The 20084-nt window shown below is 40.9% G+C and overlaps 1 protein-coding gene and 1 long non-coding RNA gene across 2 annotated transcripts; both read left to right on the forward strand.

Annotated features, from left to right (window-relative positions):
• Positions 1-7901: 7901 nt before the first annotated feature.
• Positions 7902-8946, forward strand: LOC311003350. Its single transcript, XR_014596264.1, has 4 exons — positions 7902-8046; positions 8247-8320; positions 8589-8680; positions 8834-8946. It is a non-coding gene; the product is annotated as an uncharacterized lncRNA (long non-coding RNA).
• Positions 8947-9239: 293 nt separating this feature from the next.
• LOC311003483 (uncharacterized protein) lies at positions 9240-12275 on the forward strand (the record flags this gene model as incomplete). The annotated part of the gene is made up of 5 exons (XM_083995251.1): positions 9240-10259; positions 10766-10921; positions 11725-11820; positions 11961-12116; positions 12165-12275. 5 exons carry the CDS (start codon positions 9240-9242, stop codon positions 12273-12275), a joined length of 1539 nt encoding a protein of 512 aa, XP_083851377.1.
• Between the last annotated feature and the right edge of the window lie 7809 nt (positions 12276-20084).

Raw genomic sequence — 20084 nt, forward strand, 5'->3', positions numbered from 1 at the left:
CAATGGAGCAAAAGTGTGATTGACAGCCGGATAGCAATGGAGCGCCAATCAATCAACCACTTGAATGAACGGTATTCCCACTACCATATGCCGGAGACGTGTAGGACACCGCGCTTGTCTGTTGGACGCAGAACCATCCTGCATTTTTTATAATTTCATTTGAATGACTAACAAGACCGACCAAGCAGGCGTTTGTAGAAAAATGGGGCTGAATATTCAGTGAAAATGTTAATGCATCATTTTATGGAAATTAGGCACCGAGCCAAGAGGCAGCAGATTTATAAACACCTGTTTGCTTTTGATGTTTTGCCACAAACTTGCAGCCATTTCAGTCTGCAGAGTGGAGAGACTCCTTCTAAGTGAGGACCATGCAAGGATACTGAAAAAATAATAAAATAGGAGATGGAACAGTGTGTGGGCGGCTCTATTGAGTAAATGGATGTATAGTAGGTACATTATCTGGAGGATAAACTGTATAACTGATCTTGATACAGTATGTTGAAGAAGTAAGGGAATTCTTCTGTCTCTCCGCCCCAGTGAAAGTCTGTCCCATGAAATATTCAAAAAGCTGTTTTTCCCTGGGATAGTAATTCATCATCTATATATAGCCTCTTTTTTTTTCTTCCCAGGATCATGGATGATTCCTGATTCCGGCAGTGCATTTTTTTCCTCCAGACTTACATGATGAGAAGAATTGTTGAGAATAAAATATTCATCTGCCTACTTAGTCATTGTGTGTGTGTGAGAGAGAGTGAGAGTGGGGGCTATCATGTAAGTACCCATAAATAACCAGTGAACTGTAGCTAAACATAGTTCAGGCAGAGGCAAAGGCAGCCAAATTGTGATTTCAGAGTCACTTTAAGATGTGGATGGATACAGAAAGGCACCGGTGCCTGGAGAGATTAATTGTGCAAGAGGCTGAAGCAGTAAAGATGGAAATATTAGACAATCCTCTTAATACCTGAGGGCCAGACAAAAATGAATTACATACTAACAGGAGCTGAGTGCTAAGGTAATCAACACCTCCACATGGCGGGGTGGTAGTGGTGGTGGTGTCTGAGCTGAAATTCTCAGTCTTCTCTGTGACGTCGTCCCAGACAGATGACTCACTCCCATCAAGCCAACAAACACCACATCCACATCCAGTCACATATCATTTTTAAAGACAGTCAAAGGCTTTGATGATTGTATTATATTGTTGTATTGTACTCGATACATTTTCCAGATCAGTCTCGATCTAGTCACAGATAGCTAAATTCCTGCTGCCGGTGTCGGCTGCTGTGTTTCATAGAGGAGGGAGATTATTGAAACCCATTCCTTTTTATCTCGCTCTTAGTGCTGCATCTTGCAAAGGATTGGGATGGACTGGACACGGTACCATCAAAGGGGCCTGGAAGGCTTTGATGAGTCCACTTCCTCTTCCTCTTGGATCGACAGGGCCGTGGCCTTTACTCGCTCCAAGGAAGACAAAGTCCTTCCCGAACTGGTAATCAGCTCCTGGAGGAGAGACTGAGCCAAGTGAAGTGGCTTGGACTCGAGAAATGAAATCACTACGTATGACATGTGACTTTTGATGCCTTACTATATTTCAAGGTCTAATCTGTGGAAGTAAGACAGTGGTATTATCTTTTTATTAAAATAGATGCCTCCACAATTATTTTCTTTCATCCTCGGAGGCCGTCTGGTTATTGCAGGTCTTAAGATATGATTGTTGGGATTGGGAATGACATATTAGCATGAGGTTAATCATAGAGCCGGTAATTCACATGGTCAGAAGTGTCTGATAATTCAGAGATAAGCATGGCGGCGCATCAGTTTTCCTGTCTCTAGTTTTTATTAGAAAACTGCAAACTTTTGATTCAGCTCTCTTAACGTCTTGTGTTTTGTTTGTCATCAGATCTACATCCCTCTTTGTCAGCACTTAGTGAATGTGAGCAGGTTTTGAATATGCTTTGTTGTGTTCTTGCTGGCAAAAACTAAGCACAACAATACCTGATCGTCAAGTATCCTAATGTTGCAAACTGTTGTCACTATAAGGGCTTTATCAAATCTCAAGTTTTTTTTCTTAGTCATCTCAGCACTCATGGATGTGTTCAAGTGTTTGCACGATTGATGGTTGGTCCTAAGTCTTTGTCACAATATTTCAGTGATATCTTAAAGAGGAACTATGCAAGATTGGGTCGTTTTCAGAAAGACACATATGTTTAATATGCACACCTGGATATTTGCTTGTTTATATCATCATCACACATCGGACATTTTGCTTATGCAGGTCTAATTTTTTACCTATGCTACATTTTTACCTTAAAGCAGAAGTAAGCGGAATGTTTGTGTTAATATAAGTCTTAAATAGTTATATCTTCCGACAGCAATCACTTATATAGAGTGTTTGGTCTGAAACACGGGTCTGTCAGTCACTCTGCTCTGCTGTAAGCCGAGGAGAAAACTTCCCTTGTGTCCTACAACCTTTATCCAATGAGGAGAGAGAACGGCATAAAGGGGCAGTCCTCTCTGTGTGTGCAGCCAAGGGATGCGCGTGGATGTGGTGACGTAGGGACGAGGGCGGGGACTGCTAACTCCATCGGCTGACAGAAAGTTAGCCAAAACGACCGGATTGCTTACTTCTGCTTTAACTAAACAGCTTTGGAGTAATTGTGATTAGGGGTGGGCAAAAATATCGATATGGCAATATATCGCGATACGTTATACCGCGATACGATATCGATATTCAATATTTAAATATCGATTTTTTTTTTTCAAAAAAAAAAAAATTTCAATTTTTTTTTCAAATAATAAATCATGTTTCAGACCTAAATCCAATTGAAATATGTTGTTGTAACTTGCACTTGTATAAAATGGGGGCGGCGCTGTCTTATAATGTTACAGAAAATGATTTTTAAATACCATGAATGGAAAATTACATAAAACAAGTTGCTACTGACTTTTCAGTATCATAAAGCACTGTCTTGGTTTACATAAGACATGTTATTAATGTTCATGCACTTTAATGTCTCCAGCTGTACAGTGTTTATTCATTTGTACATTGTACAAAGTTTTGGAATAAATGCATGAGACTTTTTCCTTTTTGTTTTTTTTTTCCATTCACATATATCGTGATATATCGTTGATGAAATTTCTTGCAATATATCGAATATCGCAGATATCGTGTATCGTGATATTATCATTATCGTGGGCCAAATATCGCCACAGTATCGAATCGTGAGTTACCCATATCGTCCCACCCCTAATTGTGATGGTTAAATAAATGACTTGTAACTTGTTCCAGGGAGAATGGAGGCTCTTTGCCTTTCACCTGGTGTCTCCTGGCTGAAAACCAACCTTGTAAGACCTAGTGTCCCAGCTCTCGTCTCTGCAGCACCATGACACATTTATCATACGCATATGATAAATAATGTCATCCACCGCTCCATGGATTGCTTTCTGGCCGGCTTCGTTGAAAACAAATGCACATGTCCAGGAGGAGGGTTAGCAAAACAGAGGAAAAGTGACCAGACTTGCAGAGAGAAAGCAGAAAACAGTCCCTCTGTGACATGCAGTGGACAGAGTGCAGCATATACAGTACATAGCAGCTGGCCTGAATAACTTCAGAATACATAAAAACATTAAGTTAACAGCATAATTTAAGAGAGAAGTGGTGTGGTGCTGTGTTAAAGTTTAACCTCAGCCTCACTAGGCTGTTTTAGTTTTGACTTTTTGATGGACCATTCCTGGTGAGTATTTGGCCGCAGGGACACGTCAGCTGTGTTACTTCCTCCATGTCCTCCACCTGCTGCAGCCTGAGCTTCTGCTGGATTATATTTTGTTTTATGCATCTTATTATGTCATTCCATCTGTTTTTCATTTCCTTTAATGAGTCCTGTTGCATTAATTTTCACAAATCCTTCTATCAATAGAGACTATTATTCAAATTTATGAACTAAACTATTCCCAAATAATTGATCCGAGGCAAATCTGAATTGCAGCCACAGTAAATGCTTTGGAATCTGTCATTTCATTATTTCAGCATCACTATCATTTCTTCTCTCAATTTGCATATTTTACACAGATTCCTCCTGCTGACTGCGTAATTACCTGCTGCCTTAGTAAATCAGGTGCTAATTACATGCAGTGTGGGAGCGCAAATTGAATGAAAGGTGCAACACAAATTTGCCCAATGCTTTGACAGATAGACACGAAGCCGTCCCTCAGTTGTTGAGCAGGTCTTCCCCCAGGAAACATCCTGCCGGAACCAGGAAGTGACAGCACCGAGGTACCGGGTATAAAAGCTGTGGGTTTACAGCTACAGGGCGCTACAGTTGATCCTGTTTGTTCATCACAGTGTCAGAAGTAGTCCCTGGTAAAACCTCACCTGAACGACGGCCTTGTTACCACTGTGTCAGACTTGGCCACTGACAGACTGAGTGGAAAAGTGTAGATTAATTTAAGATTTCCCTCAATACCACGAAACTCTCCTCTCCCACTTAATTGCACCTCACAGTTAAGAGTCATTTTCTCAGGTCCAGCCGGGAGCTCAGGTTTTGATTTGCTTTTTAGCAACCCCTCAGACCACCACATCCCCCACACAAGGCTGTATTAGACTTTAATTAATTCTGTGGCCACACTACTCAAAGGTAATGGTGATGTATGTATGCAACTCACAGCACGGGTCTGCAGAGCTGTAATGAATAACATGGCAAGAGTTCAGAGTGGATGTGTGGTGTTGGGCAGTGCAGGAGCTCAATTTGAGGGAATACTGGAGGGACTGTCAACTCAGAGCCACGTTTGGCTGTAGGAGCAGAGCTTAGCTGCATTTATTAAATGCTGCTAGGGACATTTTTCTGTTTCCCTGTGACTTTTTAGATCACAAGCAATTACTGTAGACGAGAGCTTCCTTCACAAATGTATGTGATGTGCAGAGATGCTCTTATCTGTATGTTTTACCCCAAAAATACTTTTATCAGTATCTGTATTCAGATTTCAACCAGAATTTTTGACAACAATTATTGTTTCAGATGAAAATAAAACTACAAAGGAACATTATCAAAGTCATTTATGTTATTTATTGCAGTGCAGAGGTCTTCAAAGCATCAAATTATCATGCATATAAGCATAAATGATTATGAAATATATTTTCTACCGTCTCATACTGTACTTTTCATCAAAACCTATGAAAATTTAAGCTTCATTCCAATATAAAGTTTAACAAACATTAGACTGTCACTGCTTTCAGACAGAGCTGGACTATGCTGAGATACCAAGACAAACTGAAAACAAACCACCAACTGACTGCAGATATGAAAACTCTGATTTTTCCCTATTAAAAGGGTTTTCCATGGAGTTTTTCCTCAGTCGATGTGAGGGTCTAAGGATAGAGGATGTTGTTACGATGCCATGTAAAGCCCTTTGAGACAAACTGTTTGTAAAAACGGGCTATACAAATAAAATTGCCTTGCCTTGCCTTGCCTTACTTGTAACTATTTGGATTCAGGCTCAGCTCTAGTCTAGTGTGTAGGCCTGGTTGTGGTTTGGCCCAGTAGTGAACACTGTTACTAGTCCTGGTTCTGTATGTGTAGAGCAGGTTCTCCTCCAGCATTCTCCATTTCTAACCCCAGAAATCTGTGGCCTGTGCTGCATCCGTGTCAGATGAGAGACTTGCAGTGGTTTAGTTTGTTCCCTGTTTGTATGTTTATGTTCAGTTAGTTGTTTCTATATACACTAACTGAGCTGCATGAGACTAATTGCGCTTCTCGATTGGGATGATTTTAGATTACATTACCGCAGAGAGGAGCATCACATCTCCACTAATTGAAACACTACAACTTCTGGTTGGCCAGATGAGAGTCTGCTGGTGGGTATGAACACTTTCCTCCCACAAGAACCAATGAATTACAGCTTCACAGGGAAATCCAGAGCGTCTCTTAAACGAGTCAAAGCTTGGCTCACTACCACTGCGTTTTTAAAAATTTTATTTTGCCTCTTTGGTTACAGATAAACAGGGCTGGTAAACATGAGTGTGTTCTGTGTAGCTTACTGATGTCAGCTCACAGGGACACTGCAAAATAAATAAAAACCAAATTAGTTTTTCTACGCCTTGTTACCAATAAGAGCCACTAATACTATTTTTTTTAATCCACATCTTTCTGCTGGTTAGTCTGCTTCATAATATTGATTTATTGAGTTCTCTGTCAGGCACCTTAAGCTGAATAATAATTGTTATTGATGCACATACACTGAAAAAAGTGTAACATGCAGTTGTTCATTCAAACTAATAACTGCCATTTGAAACAGGATAAAATTATTGATTTGATTGTAAAACTCATTCTTTTTGCATTTAGATACATCAAGTTTGATTTATACTGAACTAAATATACGTCCAAAGGACCCAAAACAAAGTTTTTGATTTCTCTCAATTTATTTTTTTTCCATCATGACCTGCAGGTAATATTTTTAGGTTGAGTCAAATGAACTGCGCATGCGCATTGCACACTGCTCAGTCAGCGCACATGTTAATGTCCGGTAGCTCCCTCTCGGCATGCTGACCAGACGCTGGACATCTTGATATCCTTTACGTCCTGGGTGGATTTCGTCGAAAAATAAACGTAAGTAGCAAAGACGTTGCTGATAATTAATGTTTTAGTGTTTTGTGTTGTTAAAATTGCAAAGAATAGCCCAATTTAAGTACTTAGCCTATATGGGGCGATAAGTTACCTGGCATGATTGTAACGTTAGCTGGCAGTAACGTTAGCTGGCTAGCTAGTTGGCAGTAGCAGCTATGACCGTGAATAATAATAAATATATTTTCTAACTCTTTACAAGTGTCGGTAATGTAAGCTAACGTTAGCCAAAAGGCTACATTCCAGGCTAAATAGATATTGCAGACTGGGCCCGTCCTCTCGGGCTCAATTGTGTAGCCTCCTGCCCCTGACAGCAACAGTTGTCAGGTCCGTAAAGGTAAGGAAATACGGTAGTGAAGCACTGGAGACGTGGGCCGATAACAACGGCAGCCTCCAGTGTTTTGGTATAAGTTACCGAGCAGGAGAGCCGTTGTGCTGAGTTGGGATGGGGGTGTTAGCGGCGGATGCTAACCGCTAACGCTAGTCGAAGTTAGCATCGAGCTAGCTCACTACAACGGCTCTCATACTTGTTGACTACATTCCAGGCTTTAGTTAACGTTAGATATCGTCCGTTCGCGGCTCCAGCGCGTCACTCAGACTGCATTTTTCCTTTGTGGTGCTGCAAGAGAGAGAAAGAGAAACGTTCTAGCACTTGCTAACATCCAGCTAGTGTGGCTATTACTCTGCGGCTGAGCTCTGTTGCTGGTGAGAAAACGCTGGCTCTCTCCACCCATAAAGGTTTACCTCTTGGTTCTGTATTATGTGGTCTTCAGAGAGTAGTAATTGTTTATTTTATCTTGTATGCTTTCAGAAACACAAGGCCGCTCTCTTCAGCTCCCTGGCTGTAGCCTATATCTCAATCCAACCTGAGCAGGTAACATGTTGCATCTACACTGCACATAGCCTTTTTAACCATTTCACAAATCACCCTGACTATTAGACCATTAGTTTGTCTTTGGACTTTAAGATTTGAAGCCAAAAACAGTTTTTTTTTAAAGAGTTGTTCGATATATAAGATCTTTCAATAATGTGTTGTTGTCTTTGGCAGAGCGACACCAATTTCATATGGCACAGCAGGTATTTATGTACCCTCAAAAATCTCTTCTGGAAGTGTCAAATGTTTCAACTCTTTCTCTCGATGTGTTGAAAGAGGAGATCGCAGAATGATCCTTGCATTATGGATCTTTGGCAGGGATCCCTGAATTCACTGAAATCATCCACATGTTGTTTCTGAAGGACAAACCTTTTTTCATTGTTCGGAAGCTGAGTGCATGGCACTGGGAACACTTCAGGGCCTTTGAACTTAAAGTGAGCCCCACCAAAGACATAATACTCGTGGCGCCAGATGAACTGACGGATCCATATCCGCTGGTGGATTACACTGTGGGAGGATTGCGTTTGATTACCCTGAAGAGACATATTCAAGTTTAAGGTCTGCATTTTCATCAAAACATCATATTTGCATATAATTCATTCTACTAGAAATGTTAAATGGGCACTTAATTGCCACTGAGGTAATTTGACACTGCACTTATTACAATTCTAACCTGTCATCTTTATGCTCACACAATGTGATTGTGAATGTGAAATAATGCTTTGCTTCCCCCTCTCCTGTTCTCCACACCCATCCAGGACGTGTTTTTACACAAGCTTACTGCACTACATCTGTTTGCTCACAATCTGTCAACCCCTCTCAACACACCCAGGTAAGAATGACGGTTCTGACCTTGACCCCAACCTGGTTCTCCCTCTTTCCCGCTCTAGGAATCCTCATTTCTCTGCTGCTGGGGTTCAGTATTCTGCATCACATGTATCTGTCTCTGAGTCCTGTTGTAATGGTGGACTAAGTTAAAGGGACACTGAAACATTATTACAACTCTAACCTGTCATCTTTATGCCCACACAAGGTTGTTTTGAATGTAAATTAATGCTTTCCCTCTCCCCCTTTGTCTCTCCTGTTTTCTTTTTCTCCAGACACCCAGGACATGGTTTGACTCCAGTCTCCTGCACTACACACGCCGTCAGGGCATCAAAATCTACACCAACACCTTTTTCAACACGCCCAGGTAAGAATGAGTTGTGACCCCAACTCCTAACCTGGGTCTCTCTCTCGCTCACTCGTCGGTCTCCGGAATCTTTCTCCTGCTGAGGTTCAGTATTCTTCATCATATGTGTCTGTATCTGACTGAGTCCTGTTGTCTCTCATGTCTCTTCCCCAGTGTAAAGACAGGACGTTTTTTGACCCCACCCTGCACTTCATCGGTTGCCTGGGCATCACCATCTACATTCAACTTCTTGAACACATCCAGGTAATAACAGTCCTCAACCTGACCCCCCTCACCTGGTGAAGCCTACTCAAACTCAAACCATGATTGTTGTGTGGGCTTCCTAGAGGAGCCTGTCCACAATTTGGGGGTAAAATCAACTTATGTTGTATTGTGGTATTATCTATAATATTAGTTGAAGCATTACCCGATAGATCAGATAGGCTACCGTTGAGAACAAATGTTTTTATTCATCTGTAGAAACCTGCAGTGGGAGCTGATGCCAAGTCTTTTGTGTGTCCCTGTCCTTTGTTATTTTAGTTGGTATTGAAGCAGCTTCCTGGACCCTTGATCCGTCAATATGGCAAATCCCATACGACTCCTCATCTTGTTGAGTGACGACGGCTCCGAGAGGATGGATCTACCACTGGTGCCAGACACTGTTGAAGAGCTCATTGAACAGGTCAAAGAAGCATACAAACTTACTAGAGGCATCAGGCTGCAATACAAAGATACTGACTTTGGAGGAGCATTTGTTAACTTAAGCTCAACCTCCTTGATCAAGGATCTTACCACCATCAAGGTCATACCGACTGTTCCTGATACTGATCTCATTCTTGAATTCATAGACAGTGCCCCAACTGATTTGAGTGACCTAGATTCAAGCTCCTTATCGACACACACTGATTCAGATGACACAATCATACTCAGCAGCAGCTCTTCTGAGAGACTTCGAACAAAGCCCTGGCCGAAAGAGTTCAACATCCCAACCTTCTCCTTTGAAACAGAAGGTCAACTCGAGAAAGGGAATGCTGAATACACAAAGAACCAAACTAGACTGACCCCTACGTCTAAAATGCTGTCAGACATTCTGGAAAGATTGGCAGAGAAGATTTTCTCCTACAAGGCGTACCCCAATGATGCAGACCTGAGTGATGTCGCAGAGGCTCTCACAAGGAAGCATCCCTGCCTTAGGCAACCAGACTCCTTCAATGAGAGCTATGGATGGAAAATGAGACTCAAGAATAAGATGTGCAATTATCGCACTCAGTTGAAGTCACATGGACTTGCATCTGAGCTCGTGGTGAACACACTCAAATCCAAGTCACGAGAAGATCCCCTTCCCCGCTCAGCAAAGAACAACAAAAAGGCAAGAAGAGGTGAGGCCAATTATTATCCTCAGCCCAGCATTGAGACTCCAGAAAGCCTGGAACAAGAAAGAACATTGCTTCTGACTGAAGTAAAGAAGAGAAACAATGAGAAAACCATACGGGAGAAGATGGCCAGGACCTTCGAGTTTAGGAGGCAAGAGGTTGTAGATCAGAACCCTTCCATCGAGAACCTCATGGAAAGATGGCCAGCTCTATTTCAGGTGGAAGAGGTGTACCTTTCTTAACCTCTTTCATACTAATTATAACAAACATTTTTTCAGAAATAATACATCCACAGGGCTTTGTGAAGACTAGTAATAGTATTGCTTTTTCATCAAAAATTATATTTAGTTTGAAATTACTACTAAGTGTGTAAGTGTTGTTGTTGCCCTGCTTGTTGTTTTTATGAGACCAAAAACAAATTTCCACACCGTGGACAATAAATGAAACTAACTAAATTTTGACAGAAGTAACAATGAACAACAACAAATCATAACCAAAACACAAACAATTTGGGAACAATTGTTACATGATTGTTATAGACCACACAGTGGGACCTAAATGATCATTGAGGGGTATTAGTGTATGAAGAATTATACATTTTGATAATTGACAATTTAGTAAAGGAGAGACTACATACAACTCATACTTTGGAGGTGGGGAATGAATGCTTGTGCGAAGTTTGTCTTCAATAAAAATTATTAAAATATATTGTGCACTGCTTCCTCATGTACAGATCAATGCAGAGTTTCTGCGGGTTACTGCAGTTCCCCTGCTGCCGAGATTTATGGCCCAGCTGGACAAGTACTCCACGCAGCTACTGAAGATCATCAAAAAGAGAGGAGGGGCAACCAAAGCAAAAACTGCCATGATCCTGGATTTTCTTGATCAGGTATGATATAATGAACCACTAACAACAGTTAGCATTTTAACCCTTGTCTGATGGGGATAGGTATCCTTTTCCATTTTTATTTCAGTGATTATGGTTATGGTCATTTGAAAAATGCTGCTTTTTAAAGTGTGTGTGTGTGTGTGTGTGTGTGTGTGTGTGTGTGTGTGTGTGTGTGTGTGTGTGTGTGTGTGTGTGTGTGTGTGTGTGTGTGTGTGTGTGTGTGTGTGTGTGTGTGTGTGTGTGTGTGTGTGTGTGTGTGTGTGTGTGTGTGTGTGTGTGTGTGTGTGTGTGTGTGTGTGTGTGTGTGTGTGTGTGTGTGTGTGTGTGTGTGTGTCAAGCAAGGAAGGAACTGCTCTCCTCACCTTGCTGTGGCCTTCTCCCTTGGTGGGGAGCTACTGCCATTGTTGTATTTGTGAAGTGACCAGTGCAAATACCAGCTCTTCCACAAACCAGCGAGATGCTTGCACAATACCTTGATTCCAGCTCAAATCCACATTTCATCCACAGCACAAATTAGTGAAAGCAGAGACATCCAGGATGAGAACATGTCAATGACCACTGGCAGGTCTTGAGAGAGCGCTGTAAAAGACAGGATTGGCCTGACCTGGCAAAGAGACATCCAGTCATCTCTCTTGTAAGAGAGACTGTCAGTGGTCTCTGACATATCCTGTAACGCTCTGATTTCAATTAATTGTGCTATGGATCCACTCGTACAAGCACCGACTGTTTGTGGTAGAGCTGGAAATTCAAAAGCTTGCCTATCCTCCACACTGCATAGTAACCCCTTTTCACTGTCCCTGCAGGATGCTGATGCTGATCTCAGAAGGGAGTGTGTCCTCAAATCTCTCATCACATACCTGGGAGAATGTGTTGAGGACCTGATAAAAGAATACTACACGGTATGTCCAAATCTGTTGTCTCTCAGTGATGAGATGCAACTTTAATAATCCTGGGGGAAGCTTGAGAAAGCCCTGCTATTGGATGTGGTGATTAATAATCAGTTGTTCACTTGTACATTTTGTCCTATATTTGACCTCAGATGTCCCAGAAAGATCAAGCCGAGCTGGAGAGTACCACCATGGCGGTCTTCGTCTTTAGAGAGAACTCCAGCCTTCTACAACAGCCAAAAGAGATCGGGATCATCATTGATGGTGTGGAAGTTCTCAGTGAGTTGCCTTCTGTGGCAGCTGGAGTGGTAATGCTCTTTGGACTCTGTTATGCTCTTAACATGGAATATCCACAGGGGTTCAGGTTCACCTTTGAGGCTCTTCAGAAGATCCTGATGGAGCTTGGTTCCAACAAGATGAGCTCCAAGATTCGCAAACTGAATGGTGAACTCCAGACTGCACAGTAGTATGTGTGACATGCGTACACATGCTTGTGTGTTTACACACACACAGTAGATGTTGCATTTATATTGAGGTAGCCTGTAGTAACCACAAGTCAGCACTTGATGAGGGGGAGAACCTCAGCTGCACTTAGTTGCACCTAGCCAAGGGTGCTGTAGCCATTTCAGGCTATGTTATATTGTTGGGCTTTGAGTGAGTGTTTTGAATAATATTTCATGTAATTTCATTTACCGGTTATTACAGTTCAGATTGTATAGAGCCTGTGTATAGGCCTATTACCACGTGTGTGTTTGTCCTGGTTCATTTGCTAATCTATTTTTTTATCTGACAATATTGATAAAGACTGCCCAGTTCAAAGGGAGATTCCAGTTGCCAGAGGGTGATAAAACGGCATGTTTTCTCAAAAACAATTCACTGTTATTCCTGTGTGTTAACAGTATATCCTCCCCTGGCCCTGTCCTGCTCTCTCTCCTGCCTTGTATGATTTCACATACAAATAAAAAATAAGTAACTTTATGTCTGGATGTTTAATCCCAGGCATTACAGGGAAATGACAACAATATCAACAGGGATCTCACCCTTTGTTGAAGCATCTGTGTTTTATTTAATTTTCAATTGGCTCCACATCACCCTCTCCAGCCTTTCTCCTCTTCTCTCCACCGTCTCCTCCCCTTGCCACCTTGCAGTGCCTTTAGGGATGCTATAGTGTATCATTTTAGTCAGCATCCAGGTTTAGTCATAGTCCAGGGTTACACACATATCTGCCCTCTTTTAGATTAAAAAAAATGAAGGCCGATTGCATAATGTTAATATGTTGCATATGGTTAATATGTTTAAGATTAATAAATACATTTAATGTAATCTGTTGGTGAAGTGTCTTTTTTTATAGAGTTTATAAGGTGGGAAACAAATTATTTTTGGGTCAAATAAAATGTAAAAAATATAGTTTGGATATATGTAAATTAATTAACTGGTGTCAATGCAAACAATTCAAGTTAAATCAGTTAAAAGTGAATACATTAGGTTGGTTCAATTTCAATTTATTAGTTTGGTTCAATAACTAAAAGTGAAGAAAATAATTTGGATCAAGGCAAAAAATTAAGGTTGAGTCAAGTGCAGTATTATTGTTTACATCAACATAAAATAATTAGGTCATATGAAGTTACTCAATTTAGATTCTGTGAAGTCAAATATTTTAGATGTGATATCTGGACATCATTTTTTTTAGTTTGAGCAAGGTTATACTTTTTTCAGTGTAGAGAAGAGGCTGGTAACCAAACAAATGACCAAAAACAAGCAAGGACATATGGCAATAGGAAGTTGTGGTTGTTCTTTTATTTTTGAATTGATGTAACCCAGAGAAAGTTTTAGAGTACTAATGTGGATTTCAGCCATCATTATTTTTTTTACACCTGTGTCAGAAAGGCCCATGGCAGTGGTGCTAACTGTGCTAACCACACACTAGTTGCACTAGTAACCACCAGGCCTCAGTGGTTGTTGTTGTATAACCTGGCCATTTTAATCAGCAGATCCATCTACAGTAATAGCAATTCCAAGCTGTTTTTGCCTGAAGAGTTTATATGCAGATTTAACTTGCATATCAGAGCCTCCCTCATGTGGAAATAACATTGTGCTGTTTCTATTGCTTGTTTGTTTTCCAGCAGTGTGTGTGTGTGTGTGTGTGTGTGCCTCCTCCTCCACTCAGGTACAAACTCTGCAAAAGAAGCATTTTACGTAATTTCTGGAATCTGGGTCAGAAAATGCCAAATATGATGATGGTAAATTCCCGGTGATTGGTAATAGTGTTTTAATCATCTGTTATTGTGTAAGGGGGTTTGAGCCAGCAGAATGCCACCTCTGTGCAGACTGAAGGTCACAGGGAATGTCTGAGATCAGCAGCGCTGGCAAGCTTAGGTGAGGGCACAACGCTGTGTAATCAGAGGGGATTAAATTGAAACACATTTTGATTCACCTTCATCGTGGTAATATCTGCTCCTTTCAAAACACGCTGACGACTCACAGCATCAGCTGCTGTTTGCACCCTGCACACTCTTTGCCCTCTTTTTTTTGTCCACCCCCAGAACCTACACCCTATAAAAACACCAATCCCACACACCAACACCATCGTCATCATCATCATCATTGTATACAGTTATTTGTATGCAAGCATTCGCACACAAACACAGATCCACATACACGCTCGGCGTAATCCCGCTGCGGTTCATTTCTCCTGTTACAAAGATAGTGTTATTGATGTGATGGGTCACATTGCAATTTAGAGGCAATTAAAAGGTAATGAATGTGCTCAAATGAAACCTGTGTCTGGAGGGCATTTGCAGTGTATGGTAGAAATGTGTGTGTGTGTGTGTGCGCTTGAGTGCATGCGTGCGTTTGTGTGCGTGAGAGAGACTGAGGGTGTGTGTAAATACGTGTGTGTGTTGGGAACAGCAATTCACGTAGCTTTAAGCTAGAATAAAATACTCAAAGAAAATGGCTTTTAATATGGTATCATATAGATGTACTGTATGTAATGTAATATGCAAATATAATAAGAGGGTGTATAGATGATATACTCTATAAGTGGAAGATAGAACTACACCTATCTGATGTGTTATGCCTTCTCCAGCTCCTATTTCTATAGAAGTTAATAGATTAAATTAATAATTCTTGTAAATGTAAGATTTACTTTTTTGGGAACAGCTGCATAATGTGAATTTAGCAAACGCATTGGCATGCACTGAAGAAGTGAAGCTACAAAAAATCAAACCACTTATCTTTTTATGTTAAGATCTATACCAACCTGTAACATTTACTATATGGAAACTGAATACTGGACTAAAACTATTAGTATTTAAAATCACATTGATTAGTGTGCTGAACATCTGCATAATATTCTGTCGTGTTATTTTAATTCAGGCCATCCAACAACCCAGCACGAACAGAAATGTGGTTGTTATGCAGAGATTTGTTTCCCTAAAGGGACAATGCCTGCTGTTCTAAAGGAAGAACTTATAGCTGTATTACTCGTTTTCATGTTCATTAGATCTCCCTAACCTTACAAACCTAACCAGGTATTACTTCCTAACTGCTCTCCTAGGTGTTTTTAATTAGTGAGGAATCCTCATTATGTGAGGCAGATGGCACAATCCTGTGTCTTTTGTTAAAGTCACACTAATTAGGATTCTTCGAGAAGATGCGTCCAACCAGAATCCTTAATAAGGGAGCCTGCTTAGCCAAGTAATAAGAAGCCTGATGTCTCCATGACAGTGCTCACCTTGAAACTTGAAAATAGAAACCAGTCAGTTCCTCAGCACAGACCTTTTTGTCAATGCTTTCTGTTTGCGTGCGGGTGTGTTTTGTGATAAATGAGATAATTGGAAGAATCTCCTGTTTTTGTCAAACCTTAGAAGGTCAGGCATTGAGTCACTGGATGCACGGAGCTGCTAAATGATAAATAGAGAAATATCTGGTGGAAAAACTGACTGTTGATGAGCAGTTACAGTGATATCAACTGTTAAACAGCAGTCAAGTCAGGAGAGGAAAGCAGTGCACAAAGGAGTGCCATGCTCACTCTTGTGTGAATGGAAATTTCTTGCACATGAAACCCCTCACATGCCGGTCCTCTCTGGGCCTTCCAGCACTTTGAAAGCAGGACTTTGAGGAAGATTTGTAATTGCTCTCATCCGAGTCCAGATACCTCCATCTAAACGAGCACAGATGGCAAATTAAGGGAAATATGGCCCGAAATGAATCTAAGTTAATTTTGGCTCCTTTTATTGAATAGGGTCTCACAGAAAATATTGCTGGTGTGGGGCTTTGACATCCTGAAACATTATTATACACACTCAAATCTCCAGGAAGCAATGTTACCTGGTTTTAATTGCCGCCACCATGACTATGCTATAGACATTACTGGTTGTGTCTTTGATAATAGCGGATATAAGGTCAGTCAGACTGTATAGTGTGTGTGTGTGTGTGTGTGTGTGTGTGTGTGTGTGTGTGTGTGTGTGTGTGTGTGTGTGTGTGTGTGTGTGTGTGTGTGTGTGTGGATATTAAATCAATGTCATATGGGTTTTTACAAGAGAATTTTATGTTTTTGCTCATTTTTAGACAAACTGAAGTGATGGGGATGGAGAAACTTTGAATTTTGCGGCTGGTGCTGCAGATCGTCTGATTCTTTTTCTTTTCTCTGAGGTCTGGTGTCTTGTTTGCTTGAGCTTGGCCTTGGTGCAGATCTGCTGAGTGCCCCAGAAGTTGTTTATTGTCTTATCCTTCTTCTTGTTACTGCTGAAATGCGATCTCCAAAAGTAAGGAAATGAGAAAAGTGTCATAATTACCAACACAGAAGTGGAGAATTCAGCCATTCTGGTACTTATTGGTTGCTTACCTTGGGAAAGGACAATATGTATAAATCACTAGACTTTTCTAGTGTGCAATCAATAACGGTTCAATATCTCCTCATCTCCCCTGTGTACTAATGGCCAAAGCTGGCTTTACAGAAATAAACAAGACTGTGCTGAGAAAGATAAGTCTATAGCCTGAGCTTCCTTCTTCCGTTATGTGCTATATAACAACAAAGCGTTACCAGTACAAAGCTGATTCATTTTCCATTTGGTCAGGTTAGAGTGCTCCTCGGCATCTCTTTTATTCAGCTTCAATCGCTTTTTAAAAAAGAACTAATATGGACATCATAATTAGAGAGAATAATGCACCACTTAATTCAGTTTGCTTTTAAGACCGAATTAATAATAGGAAACTGAATGGAATTTTCTACCTGAATTATTTTCATACATCTTTATAATGAAGTTCACTCCCCTGTTGGCTCTAAATGTCGTACCTTGAACTCAGGAACATGGAGCCTTTCTCTCAAACCAATTAATCTTTAGGATGAACTCTTTCCCTTTCCCACTAACAAGCTCTCTATTATAGTCAGTTGTCCTTCTGACAGAATTTCCCTGTCTTGTCTATGATATCATCTTCATCCTACAAGATGGCATACAGTACCTTTGCATGCATTTCATAAAGGCAAACCTGTGCATGGATGTATATCTAGTGTGTAAAATGTATAATACAGTAGTATAGTATATAGCCATTTTCTATTGACAGATAGATTTAATGAAATTTAATGAAAATACATCTGATACAGGATTTAAATCCTCTACATCAGACTCAAAATGATAACATACAAAAAATAAATACAAATATACTATTAGAAACTTCAATAACCCATACATAATATTACTTAAAGCAGAAGTGAGTGATCCGGTCGTTTTCGCTAATGCTGCGTTCCAGGCAGGCTTTTGAAATCGTAAATTACAGCTTCAAGTCACAACTTACGACTTTGTAGCGTTCCAGGCAACCCACTCGTGTTTTTCCGACCTGTTTTACCGGTGAAAGTCACTATAACGGCCACTCGTAACTTCCGACCGGTGAACTCGTACCAGATCGAACTGGTACCACTTCACGGTCGGAAAAATACGAGTTTCCTTGAACGCACCATAACAGTCCTCGTCGCTATGTCACCACATTCACGGCGTTCCTTGGCTGCACACACAGCCCTGCATGCCGTTCTCTCTCCTCATTGGATAAAAACTGTAGGATACGATAAATGTTTTCTCTTCGGCTCAGAGCAGAGCAGAGGGACTGAGAGACCCGTGTTTCAGTCCAAACACTCTATGTAAGTGATTGCTGTCGGAAGATATAACTATTTAAGACTTATATTAACACAAATATATCACTCACTTCTGCTTTAAATACATAGAACAAAATAAAACAAAACAAATAAAAAACCAAGGCTACAATTTTATAACCTTGCTTTATAATTACATAAACAATCGTTATTTGACCAGAAATGATCAAGTCTATTACAAATTAATATGGTCAATTTCATTGATTGACTCATTTCATTTCAACAAGCCATTCTCTGAAAATTGCATACAATGAATGAAAATAGACATTTCTTTGTCACTGACACATATACAGCTGATCCCAGTCAGTTTCTTACCCCCTGTAGCCTCAGTGCCACCTTCAGTGTGGATAACGGCAGGTTTGTGTGGATGTGAACTTGATGAAACGCCAGCGTTTCAGCTGAATGACGGGGCTTTGAGGCCTGTGAGTCTGTCGCCTACCGGGTGCAGTGGGAATAAAAGCACAGCATGTTTGAGACGAGTGTCTGGGCTGCAGCGTCGCAAAGTTTTTGTTGCATTTGTTTCACACGTCGCATCCATCAAACTGTTTATTCTAAGTGATCTATTGCTCAAGGATGGAGCCAGCCTGAATTCAACTTGGAAAGGAAAAGAGGAAATGCAGTGGGAAGGTGTTGCGGTAGGGCACATGAAGTATTTCAAAACGCGGATTTCAGGAAACTAAACCCAAGTCACCGGCTCTATTTCCAGACCATCCGCTGTTAATGGGGGCATGGTCAATACTGAATAGATATAGCTTAGATGTAAAGGAAATACAGGTGTAAAATGTTGCTGCAGTACATATAGTGAATAATGCAGATTTCAGGAAATTCAATCCTGTTCTCCAGCTCAGTTTTAAGATCGTCCTCTGCCAATAAGTAAGTCTGAAGTCTGAACCGGAGTTTGAATATCTCACTTCTCGCTCATTACTCTGGTCTGGTGTCACACTTGTCATGATGATATTTTCACACTGAGATGCAATGAAGTAAAAGCAGGATGTTAAAAAGTAAAAAAAAAAAATCCACTACAGTATATGGCAGAATGGATGGATGGAGGCTTGAATGGCAGTGAAGCAGACTGATGTGAGAACATCACACATCATTGTTACAGGAAAGTCACTAATGATGTGAAAGAGCTGCTGCACATCAGAGTTATAAAAAAGGAATTAAAGTATTCACTGTCATGCTTCTCTCCAGTGATGTTGCTGCCGCGCCCACGGCAAGTAGCAAATTGCTGCAAAGCATCTTGAGCTACAGCTAATGTTACCACAGGCCCCATGCACAGGAGTCTACCAGTAGTCCCAGTTGGATCTCCTCACTGGGGATGTGTATTGATTAGAATCTACTGCAGACAAATAGACTATACATGATCGACTCACAAAACCCCAGGTTAATAAAAACCTAACTTAATCAATCTTAAAGCTTGACTTTTTAAAGGCAGAAATCCTCTAATGTGCTACAGTATTTCAGCGCAGTTACTTCAAAGAGGTCTCGACATCAAATTATCAACACCTCTCTGACTCTTGATGGGATTATACTCACCTGGTCTTGATGTGAAGCTTCATCCACAAAACACATTTCATTTGCAAAAGTGAAGGTTACTGAGTAGCTTGACCCACAAAAGCGAAAGTGAATGAGTGTTTAGTTCAATTTCCTGTTTGTCTGTTTTGCAGCGTCGTTGTGCAACACTTGAATTAAAGTCCCTGCAGATAATGAGAGCACTAAGGAGACAAGCAAAAGGAGGTCTCACCTTGATCTACCACTTGTCTTTTCCCACGAGCCAATTTATTTTGAGGCAATTAGGTGACGGGCGCGCATCATTCTGTGGCGTTTACAGTCATTTCGGTAAAGGGAGGAAACGGCAGGATGCACCTCGAGCCGCTCGCTGAACTACTCTGTGTTTTTCATCCTGAAAACAAATTAAATGCAATAACATGAGGCCAATGCAAAGAGTGCCTGCCTTGCCCTTAGTTCAGCCACAATAAATAGCTCGGGCCCCCACCACATTCGTCATATTGATTTTTCTTTAATGATATGCACAAGAAAGTAATTTCCTTGTCTCTGCATTGTCAGCGGTGACTAATCAGATTTTCCCGAGACAACCAATTCCATACCTCAAGGAAATGCTTGG

This window comes from Trachurus trachurus (genome assembly GCF_905171665.1).
Source record: "Trachurus trachurus genome assembly, chromosome: 20".
NCBI classification, from domain to species: Eukaryota; Metazoa; Chordata; class Actinopteri; order Carangiformes; family Carangidae; genus Trachurus; species Trachurus trachurus.